This window comes from Centroberyx gerrardi, chromosome 19 (assembly GCF_048128805.1).
Source record: "Centroberyx gerrardi isolate f3 chromosome 19, fCenGer3.hap1.cur.20231027, whole genome shotgun sequence".
In the NCBI taxonomy this organism is placed as follows: Eukaryota; Metazoa; Chordata; class Actinopteri; order Beryciformes; family Berycidae; genus Centroberyx; species Centroberyx gerrardi.
Genome location: NC_136015.1, coordinates 19,780,199 through 19,792,151, shown reverse-complemented (window position 1 = coordinate 19,792,151; position 11,953 = coordinate 19,780,199). Strand labels below are relative to the sequence as shown.

Genomic DNA, 11,953 nt, shown 5'->3' with positions numbered 1-11,953 from the left:
CAAGTTAGCAAATACTTGCCAAAGCCCATTATGGGAAGCACTTGAAGCGCCATCTGTCAGCTTACCCCTTGAGCTTTTTCATTGGAACAGAGCGGTCCTGGATTGTGCAGCATACCACACAAGCTACCATCCCAGAAGAGGGACAGTCTTTGTCGCCTTAATGTATGTAATGGAAAGGGGAGCACCCAGGGACGCAATCTGCTCTAGCTAATCCATAGAGGAGGGAGTAAAGAGGGCGGGAGGGAGATACAGCAAGGCCAGTAGTATTCTCTCTCAACCCCTTTTCCCTTTGACAAATCAATGATTTGCAGTGTAGCAACGTTCTCAGAAAAAAACCAAATAAATCCCTCCAACAATTTACTGCTTGTGAAAGGTACTTGACCTCTGGATTTGGGCTTAAAACACAAACACGGACTGACAACAATAAGGTTACACATCTTCTGCCAGGGTGGGATGCACTCAGACTCAAAATATATGAAACATATTTAAAAACCGTAACACTTAGTCAAAGAGTCAGTCATCAAGTCATCAACACTTGGAGAGATTTCCAGATGCCTTATGAAAGTCAAAGCAGGCTGATGCAAAATGCTGAAGGCTCTTAGTCAGCCTTTCTCCCACAACGGAAAAATAATTATGCAACTCAAGAGCCAATCTAAAATAGGTCAAGGCAGATAAAATGTACAGTTTTCCCCCCACTTCTACTCCTCTTTTTAGCATCCTTATTGTTACTTACAGTGTTATGACTAAGACTGTGAAATCTAAAATGCTTTGAATGTCATTGAGAAATAACTGTTTCTAATTAAATTTTACTTAATTCAAATGAGTCTAGCGAAAGAAAAAAATAATAAATGGCTATGTCACAGTATCAAATTTCAATATTTGGTGAATCGCAAAACATTAAAAATCACAATATGATCATAGCATGGAGCAAGTAACTTAATACCATCCTATAGGGAGCTCCTTGGCAATTCCCAACTCCAGACAAAATTGATTGATAAATCAAATCGAATAAAACTGATGACACAATGACAAGATATTATGTGGGGTTACTACTTTGCCTTGTGGTTGCAGTTTAGGTGAAACTATGCCTTCAGTTTGAACACTGTACTTGAGAGAAATTGCATAGCGAGTTCTGGCAAAGACGGCAGTACTGTGGTTTGAGACAGATCAAATGCTCCGTCTGCCTGTATGCTCCATCAGTGAAGAGAAATAACTGTCATGCTGAAGCAAATGGAGGGGTGAATGTTGAAATATGAGCCGGTGTTTTCCTTGCTGCTTTGTACAGAGCCTGAAGACTAGGCCCAAACAGATATAATTAGGACACCAATACAATCAGCCAATATTTGTGTTAATGTTTTAACGGCATTGACAAATATCCACAGAAACAATCAGTGCCTGCATATTACAAAATCCATGAACCATATGCAATTGAACATTTTTTGATGTCAGCTGATACAGAAACAAATCATTTGCTTGCTAAAACAGAGAGAAATTAACTATCAAAGCATGTTGTCACTGATAATTTTCTTTCCAAGCTAAATTTGAGTTCTGTGTGGAAATGACGTTCTATCACAAATAAAGTCCATATTGACTTGATATACATTGGTAATGATAAAACAAATAGTTTCAGTTCTCAGTTCTGATTGGTTCTCATTCGTTCAATATCCAATAAAGGTACCGCATAAATGTTAAATTAATGCATTAGCTTAAAACCACAACTCATACTAGAACTATAGTGCTTGTTGGAAGAAGAACATTTAATTTATTAACATTTTTAAAAAAAATGTATTACAATAGTGTGTCACTGCTTTTTATTGAAAGCAATAAGTCACTCGAGGCCAAGCTTAACAGTGATTTTAGAACAGCTCAAAGAGTTTTATGCAACCAACTCGTCTTAGCTGCTCTAAAATCACAGTAAAGCATTGCCTTTCATTACTTATTGGATAATTTTGATCATTAAATATCCAAAAATCCTCTATCAGTCAGGCCCTGTTGAATATATCGAGGGCTTAGAGCCAAAGGGATGTAAGTGCATTATAGTAGATTTTACAGGAGAGCCAAAACTAATTTTGATCAAACTTGGATCAGCTGCCGTTACCACATACTAAGCACAATATTTTAACTTTTTGTGTTATCAGATTGAGCATTACTATAAAAACAATACTACTATAGTTTAAGTTGAATTATATTTGTTAACGTTTTTTTAAAATGGCAAAAGAGTGAAATACGCCTTTTTGGCACAAACATTGTCCCAATACAGCCATGCAGAATATGGGCGTATGTAAGTAAACAATTGTAAAACACATTCATTTTAATACAAATCTAGCAACTACACTTCAATCAACACTGAAATATAAAACAAGATCAGAATGAATATCTTTATCTTGAAGTAATGCTCAGCAACTTTCACCAAGGCATAAGTGCAGTTACGCCCTTTTGACAGCAAACAAAACCCTACTTTTACTGTTACGGCTTTCAGTTTTTGTTTAGGCTAATTAAAACTTATGGGTCATGATTTCAGTTGTGTCCTTTTGGCACTGAAAAGATCTCACTGAGACCTTTCAATTGATATATAATACTCATATTCGCACTTACTTGGCTCCAAGCCCTCAATATCTATCACAAAAACACAAGAGGGTTCTAAACAGTATCAAAGCAAAAGGGTAAGGAGGCAGTGGATTTACCTGTAGCGACGCTTTCTGGATCTTGAGCGGGAGCGGCTTCTGGAGTGAGATCGGGAGTAAGACCTGGATCTGGACCTGGACCTTGATCTGGAACGGGACCGAGCCGGAGAATCTGGGGCCTTTGACATCTCTGCAGTTAGGCCTGTCTAGATTTTTAAAACAGATAACAAAAGAAGAGGTGGCTTTTGTTACCCGAGTTAAGGGGAAAATTATGCTAATGTTTTGTTTGCATGCACAGTTTACTCACTAAATGTTGACTAAAGGAGTGAAAAAAATGCCGTAAGCCAAACGTTTTGCAGGCTAGTTTCTCTCTATGATGTTCAGCAATAATGGTCTTCAAAACCAAATGTCAAACACAACTCAAGAAAATTCCCTACACTACGATTCTATCATTTTAGAGTCGACAACAACCACAAAAGCCCCTTATGACCTTCTACTGTCAGGGGGGAAAAATCTAATCAAAACCCATGCAGTGGCTAAAATTAGCAGCATCACACATAGGCTAACAAGTTGTATGCAGAATGCCATATCTTTAAAACTGCAATAGACAGCTAGAGCAGCATGGCAACATGTGCACATCGGCCTGCAGCAAAATGAGACGGGATAAGCTGAGCTGCTGTGGACACAAGATGTAGCCTACAGTCTGTTGCTAAAGAGGAGTGAAAGCTGGCTGGAGATGCAACCGAAATAGTGCAACTACCCAAGGACAGCTGCAACAATCCCTGCAATTAGCTGCATAGGATCAAGCCTAATTCCAGGGATTCTGTCATCAAAGTTTCTCACAACAAGAATCCGGTCCAAGTACCGAAGGTGCTGGAACCCTATTGCATTTGTAAAGATTCTTCTTCTTTTTCTTCTTATTTTTCTCTGCTAAAAGTATGTGCAGCTCAGAAACCGTAAGTCCCAGAGCAACCACATTTGGCAGGTGGGTTCCTATGGCCCCCCACTACTCAGGCAAGGCCATTCACCCATGTCGACCAGATGGTGGCGCTATAACAAGCAACTTTACGTTTTGGCCTATAACTTCTGAACCATAGGTCGTAGAATCAAAATTCTGTCCGAATTTTGTCCTATTTTGTCCGAAACTCTTTTTTCACTACTCCTAGGCCGTTCATCCGATTCACACGAAACTTGTGTGTGCATAATCTTGGGACCTTCCTCTTTCAAAGTTGCATAAAGGTTATTGATAGGTCAAATGGTTTGGCTTTTATCGACCAGTAAACTTTTAACAAAACACGCCATAACACTAAATTGCCCATAACTCTTTAACCATTTATCTAATTAAGCCAAAATTTGCGCTATAAATGCAAAAAGTTTAAATCTCGTAATCGGCTACATGGATTCGTACGAAATTTGGTTCGCATGATCTAGGGTCATGACTCAGTCGATGCATAAAATTATGACTGATTAAAGTGGGCGTGGCTTATTACAACAAATCTAAATTTCTAGACATTTCACATTCCAAAATTCAAAAAATCTAAATAAATCACCCGTACGTCCTACAGAGCTGAAATTTTTTCAACACATCCACTGAATTGTGACAAAAGTTTGCCTCACTGCAACCTATGGTCAATTCAGAAGTCCGTCACTATATTTTTCAAAATATGCAAAATCAATTAACATCTATATCTCCACAAGTCTTCATTCATATGCTACCAAAATTGACACAGACATTCTCTAGATGGTAGATATCAAGTGTGTCAAATGGTGTTCAGATCGGTCAAACTGTGAGTCCGCAGTGATATTCAATATTTTACTGTAATTAGTACTGTATGCACATCATTTTCTATTTCGCCAAATGTTTGATCAAACTTCACCAAAATATTTGACAATACACCCGAAACCAGCTGAATGATGTGTGATTTTTTTCAGAATTTTATCACTAACATTTTGACTGTTGTAAGCGTTTTAAGTTTAAATAGACAAAAATACCCCAGTTTTGCACATGTGATGTCATTACTGTGAGAAGGTGTGCGGACACCATGTCTCCCCAGTGGCGCAGGCAGCAAGTCACCTTCTCTGGGGATACAAAGGTCCAGGGATCGAATCCCCAGGTGGTTAAGTCCTACTTGCCAACAATGTAACAATTCATGCATGTGGTATGTTTTCAAGTGCTTATTGAGGTCATATTAAGTCGAAGGCTGCCTATTGTGACCCTGTGAAAATTTCTTTTTATTATTATTTTTCTCTGCTAAAAGTGTTTGTGCAGCAAAAACTGTAAGACCTAGAAACACCAAAAATTGGCAGGTGGGTTGCAAACTACACCCACTACTCAGTTTTCCCCACTATGGCACACAGCAAAGTGGAAGTTGGCAGAGTGGTAAAACTCAGGTCTTTGGACCACAAGGTTGTGAGTTTAAGTCCCTGATGAACTGTGACCTTTTTGAAGTTTCATGAAAAGTAGGCTAAATCAACACTAAATCACAGAGTGTAGAAAACTCAAAGCAGGTGTTTGACATCATCTGTCAATGGCAAAATACCTGATTGGCATCACTGATTGGGGTGTGGCCAGACCTTTCAACCCATAGAGAGCAGTGCAGCAGCGGCTTTCTGGCCCATGTGATTTAGTATTGTTTTATTCGTTAATGGAGAGTACTACAATGTTTTATAAAGTGATTAGCGCTGTCAATCATAGGCTGCAGTATCACAATACTTCTCCCTTTAGTTATTTTCCCCTCTGTATCCCTGTACAGGAGTTTAGCTCAGTAGGTAAAGTGTCTGCCTCTCAAATCCAGGCTTGTCCTTTCTGAAGTCATTAGTTGTCAAGAACAAGCGGTAGCCTATGTGTTCTAATATAAAGTCTGGCCGTTGTGAATAACTTCAACAATGTGGTTGCAATGAAATGATGAACTTGACAGAAGTCACGGGCCATCACAAAAGCCAGTGTTACACTGCATGTTTGATCTTCACAACATGTCAGTTTTTGTGTGTCGTTCTACCTTCTGTAATGTTTTGTCTATCTGTCTGTCTTATCAAATTGTGCATGGACCCCTCAATCGCCGCTTGCGGCTATATTTATATTTGGAGTTTTTAGTCTCCGCAAGAAATGATCGTCATGCCATAATAGCAACACTGAAAAATTCTGTTACAGTCTGTTGCAGTTGCTGATATAAGATGCAAAAATAATTTTGATTTTGATGATGCAAGAAAAATTGCATGATTGAGTTGAGTTTCCCTGGGACCACTGGTAACCACAGACCGCCCCATGGAGAAACACTGAAAGTGTAGAGGACCCTGCGTGGCTCAAATGCGGCCATGCGAGTGTCAGCAGGTCAGAGATCAAGTAGCCCAGGTTTCCCATTTCACTGCTACCAAAACATCATTCTGTAAAATATTAAGAAAAAAGTAAATGCTGAGGTAAAACAAACAACGTTTCAGTTAAGTCACCTTGAGCTTAAGCTAACTACTGGATCAAAATGACCATCTCAGGAATGAAAGATCATCAAAGAGGCTCTTTGAGAATGCAACCTGGCCTCACTTGTTTATCTAAGGGTGCTTTCATGCCTACCTTGCAGTACAAGAAAATAACATCTTCATCTACAGGCAACAGTATCTGGTAAAAAATGAATAAATAAACATCCACTGATCAGTTTTACAATTTTACCAACTAAATGGATTTTTAGAACAGGAGAAAAAAAAACACCAAAGGATTGTTTGTAACATGCCAAAGCAGCTGGCAGGACAGACAAAATGACTAGCCACATCCAAATATTTTGCAGTATTTCTTTGATCCTGCTGCCTAGTATGTTTGGGATGCTCTATTGATCCCCGAAAAGGCCAATTCTCTTTATGTATGCCCTCTAAAAAAAAAAAAAAGCCAGTTGAGAGATGGAGATTAAACTGTATAGACTAATCTCTATGGTCTGAAACACTTACATTTTATTTAAAATTCCCTTTGTACACATCATGACCAAATCAAATGCATAACAGGTGATGATAAAAATGTTTATATTGAAAAGAGATGCATTGGGAGTGTTGCACTGCAAGTGCACACATTCTTGATAACTTTTTCACGAGTCTCTAACTAAAGAGGATCTAAACCTATCGTTTTGAACAATTACCATCACCCAGCATATGGCTGAAATTCTCGACAAACACATTTAGCAAGTCAAAACACATCAAGGGAGGGATTGATTTATAATAAGCCTTATGGTTAATAATTACAAGCTAAGAGTTTGCATGCGTAGCATCATCCCTGGTGCTGTTGCCCTCAATCCCAAGGCTGTGCAGAACGCCCTGCAGAGTGCACATGCATGCACTGAATGGTAATTATAGCGCAGTGCCTCAGTGAATTTACTTTCACCGCATTATCAACTGTATCTAACCAAAGCTGTCCCCCCATTGACATTAAAAAGAAAAAGGAAGTGGAACTGAACATGAATTTTTCACCAGATTATTCCACTTCAACAGTGCACGCTGTCTCAGAGGATATTTGAACCATAGATCCTGGCAGCTCTTACTGTCTGTAGAACATAAGTATTAAGCAAACATGTATTACACCCGCTTCTCACATACAGTGGAATTTGAATTGGCCTACGTCACACCAGTTTTGTATTTGTCTCTAACAGGATGTGGCCTCTAGGCCCAATTCTATTCTGACTAGCTCTTCTAGAGAGGAGAATGGGGCTCAAGTGGAAAAACAGCTGAAAGCATCTGAATGAGTTACTTGTCCTGCATGTTGTTGTACAGAAGGCAGTGTATTCAGGGCACCTGTAGATAATTACCACTGCACAGGACCTAGCTATCCATTATGTTGTATTTAAAAGCTAAAAGGTGGGTCAGTATGGGAATGTAATTGCTCATTGGGGTTAGCAAGTAGGCACTTACCATCACATATCATGCAGAACAAAATGGTTCAGGTTTACTTTGACATCTAGCTAGGCTGATATGTGGGCTGATATTGATCAGTGTGGATTGTTGTTGTCCAAAGACAGTAGGAGCCCCCCCCCCCCATTGTTAGGAGCAATCTCTAAGTTGGATATGAACCTATTTTTCAACAGTGGTCCATTGTACAGCGATTACAGTCTAAAATGCAGCTGTCTGAGATGATTCATATCACTGCTCTAGTATATTTTATCCAACCCTAAAATGCATTTCCTCACGTATACCTTTACCTAGGCAAACAGGTTGGCATAATAAAAAAAATCAATTCACCTACCCAAGATACATCACGACATTGGGTTGGATGTTCATTTCGCTCATTTTGCGGTTATTTTTTCATCAATTATCTCATTTACCCCCTAATGTGATCGGAGACAACCCAAGTGTCCATGCACTGCACAGCTACCACTAAGTTACAATAGAGCAACACAACAAACACTAAACTGACAGATGCCGTCAAAAAGAGCTAGCTAACAGCTACGGTGACAGGCAACACCACAATATTGATTTGGCGTAACGTTAATTATAACGCTCCGAGCAGCAAGTTCGTTAGCAACATAACGTTACTTGCTCTATCCACAAATGTATTGCTAACGTTAGGCTCGCGCTATAAAAAGCACAAAATAATTAGCTAAGCAGCTGCTAGCTAACAGTAGCTTAAAATGAAATTGTGTTGCAGTTACCTTTTACCTGTTTCCACAACTCTGCCCGTGGTCTTTTTCCAGTCAATGATTTCAGAAGTGAAGCAACCTTTGAGGCCAAGCCAAGCTGCCTCAAACGACTGCTGCCTCCTTCCTGGTTTGTGCAGATCCAACTAACGTTAGCTACCTAGCTCGTTACCTGCTGCTAGCTAGCGCCGCGCAGCTAAGCTAGCAGCTGGCTAGCAACAAGGCAAATAAAACGGACGGAATGTGCTCGAACTGAAGGCAGGACGTTCGAACTTTTGTGTTATTCCCAACTAAAAAGTTACATGGATGCTGCTATGATTCTGTCAAATCATGCGAAATGTACATTTTTTCGATGTAACTGTAGCTGACGAACGACAAACACCATTAGCTCACGGTGCTACGATCGTTTCGCTCAAATCACGCGAGACTCTGTGTAACGAAGGCAGCAGGGGGTCAAATTTCCTCAAGCCAGGCTTTGTTAACTGCACCTCTCCCCAGGCCTCCACCTCGCATATCTAGAGCAAACTACTGGGCTGCAGTAGGATGGTTCACAAAATGGGGTCCAGGGACCACCAGGGTTCATTGAAAAGGCTCTAGGGGTCACCAGCAAATAAGCAGCAGTTTAATGTTATAATTATTTCACTCCCTACATGTTAACAGAATGAAAGATGGTGTAAAGATGGTTATTCTGCTCATAGGTTTCACTTCTCTCCACTGTTGCTATTGCCCCACCAACAGTGTAGGCACTTATACAATTCGTAAATGTGTCATATCTAACACCAAACATGTCAGATGGGGTTCCTTAGGATGCAGTCTTATCAAGAATGGGTATCTACTTTAGGGTCCTTGATATGAAAAGGCTTGGGAATCTCTGCTGTACTGCAGGGGTTCTTTGTTTTTCTTTTTTGCTTTGTGCCACAAAGCCACGTTAAGCCAGGATCCACATCTCAGAGGGCTTTGCCCTCAGACCCCAGAAATGTTTGTTTGTAGATTATAGACTGGTATTGTACTATGATTAAATACAATATGACATATTTTTATTCTGTAGGTGGTAAGGTGATACTGGAAGCTGTTAAATCTATAACCAGAAAAGACAATCTGAATTTATCTTACATTTTGCCATGATAACTTGTCAAGATAAAGTAATACAATTATAGTATCCTTTGTTTTGCTGGAGGCATCCTGGGAGCCCATCAACGACCCACTGTCTTGCCTTGGATCACTGACAACAGATCTGCTCCCCCCACCCCATTCTTTTCCTGTTGGAGGAAATTGTAATTTACTGAACTAAGACAAGCTACCTGCCTGTCGAATCAACCAATACTTGCATGTAGGTTACTGTCAAGATCTGCAGATCACCGACAAAACTGATAAGGCTTTGTGGTTTACTTATAAAACATTGAGAATTATCTATTTACCCTCAGCTGTTTACATTTTCTTTACACATTACATAACTTTGTCACAACCTCCGAAATCAACATCATCCTTGTTTTGTCCAACCTGTGGTGGACGATTTTCCACCCAAATACATAACACAGCTGCTTTTCAACACAGCTTAAAGTTGGAGTCAGCTATTTGTAGTGCACTATTTTTATCTGAGCCACATAATGCCTTCTGTCCTATCTGCCTGTGCCCGATGCGAGGGTGGTGACACAGAGACGGATTCCGTCCTGAACACCTCTCGGGGGCTCCAGGCCTCTGTAAGCCACAATAAAGGCTGTGCAGATATCAGTACTTTTTCGATGTTTGTTACTCCTGTTTACTACCAGAGATACAACTTCATAAGAGTCTGGAGTAAATGAGTAACAGATCCACTACAATGGTTCCATTCACAGGAGCATTGTGGGAGACTGCAGTGGTTTCTCTGCTCTTTCCCTACAATGGGATGGTAGTCAGTATCCTCTCAAAGCCAAAGAGTACATATAAGGTTGGGGAAGCAAGTTTTGCAACAAAACATGCAAAATATATCATTCTAATTCAGAATAAAGCTTGTGAAGTTTCTAACTCCCCTCCTGTGGATGGACAATCAGTCAGATCTGCCAATCACAGCATATCAATTATGCAAAATGCTTCAGCAATAAAGATCAATATATCAATATATATTTATATAGTCTCCCTATTTTCATAATTCTCCATATCAGCAGTGTAAAGATATTACTGTGTGATAACAATATTGTATTCTCTGCACTGGAGTCATGGAATAGGAAGCTCTGTGTGACTGCAGTATTTAGAGTGATTAAGATCATGTTATAACATTTAAATAAGTGACAAGATACCTGCAGGAGGGGCTGCATGCAAGATAAATGAACAAGACACCATGAATGTTTCATGCTGAAAGAAAGACATTTTCTACATTTTTGATGTCTTGGGTGCTGCTGAGCGGTGTTCTGCATTACAAATCATCAAACCATCCGTCCAAAAAACTGAGAATCCAGTCGAGCCTGTCATTACAGTCCAGCTATTTCCCTGCTGTGATCGAACCGTGTCAAGGACAAGGACTGAAAGGAGCCTTAAACCTGCAACTCTCTGTCCTTCACTCTGCACATAATAACATGTCATCCAGTCGACAGCAATCACAGCCTGCGCTCAGACCTGGTTTCCCCTTTTGAATTTTTACAGGTCAGTGTGGCATGCGGTCTCCATGTCACCCCTCGTTGCCCTTTGACAGAGATACACAAACAGTGCTTCTTCACTGTCATTTTCCTTCACACCACAGGTGTTGGAGATGCGGAGGTGCCAAGGTTAAAATTAACCCTGCCAAATTCTCTGCTTTGGCCGCAACGTGGGACCACACATCGCTCCTCGTCTGTCACTCACTGTTACGAGTTGTTTATGGTCTCTCCGGGGGTTTGCATTCCAAGGGGCAAAGGATAACCAATGACCAACTCTGACCAATGAGATCATGAGATAAAAGTAATGTAAAATGTCAGTTAAGAAGGGTAATATCAGTCAGATTCAGAACACAGAGATGTTTGTCAATAGCAAAACAACATGAGAAAGAATGAACAGTGTGTTGCAGCACTCTAAATCTAAAACAAAATGTTTGCAAGTTTTAAATAAAAAACTGTATGCTGTGAGTGAAAACATGATAATGCTCTGGTAGTGTCAAACTCATTTGTTTGTGTTTAGGATGTTACACATGCTACAAAAACCCCAGGAGAGCAAACAAACAACAAACAAAATCACTGTACTTTTCTCAAGGGTACAATTTCCAAAACAAACACACAAACACAAGGTCACACCGAATTTTAGTCAGCCTTTTACACTGTTATGTAGTATTTTCTGCGTTTGTCTGTGTGATTTCCTTCTTCCTGTGTTCCCATCACAAGAATGTTATGCTCAAATGAAACAGTTTTTTTTTTTGGCGTTTCTGCCTGGGCACACTGGTTATTTTCTGTTTCTTTCTGAGTAATACCTCTCAAGTGAGTGAAGTCTTACGTAATAGTACCACAGCCAGCGTGGTAGAAGTAATGGCTTAGCTTCTGAACAATTTCCTTCTCCCTGCATCATTAAGTCTGCTCACTGTGTTTTTCTTGGAACATGCCATTCTTTTGTTGTAACATTGTGATCCAAAATTCATAGAAGGCTTATGAAGCAAAATGTCCCAAAACTGAAACACAATTCAGACCACATTCAGCAAGCAAGTAAAAGTGTCAGAGAGGGAAAAGAAAACGTCTCACCTTGTGTCTTGCAGGGAAGAGTGAAAGCAAAAGTGTGAAC

The 11,953-nt window shown here is 40.0% G+C and overlaps 1 protein-coding gene across 3 annotated transcripts in view; it reads right to left on the bottom strand.

Annotated features, from left to right (window-relative positions):
* The window catches only part of thrap3b (thyroid hormone receptor associated protein 3b), a 22,804-nt gene extending 10,851 nt beyond the window's left edge, over positions 1-11,953 (bottom strand). Inside the window, exons 1-2 of one of the 3 annotated variants that reach the window (XM_071901384.2) lie at positions 11,914-11,953; positions 2,685-2,830 (exon numbers count right to left, since the gene is read on the bottom strand). In XM_071901384.2, coding sequence (XP_071757485.1) covers positions 2,685-2,812 — 128 coding nt within the window. In that variant the 5' untranslated portion in view covers positions 2,813-2,830; positions 11,914-11,953. Of the gene's footprint in view, positions 1-2,684; positions 2,831-8,248; positions 8,614-11,913 lie in introns of those variants that run through there. The other 2 variants (XM_071901383.2, XM_071901386.2) reach the window with 2 other exon arrangements.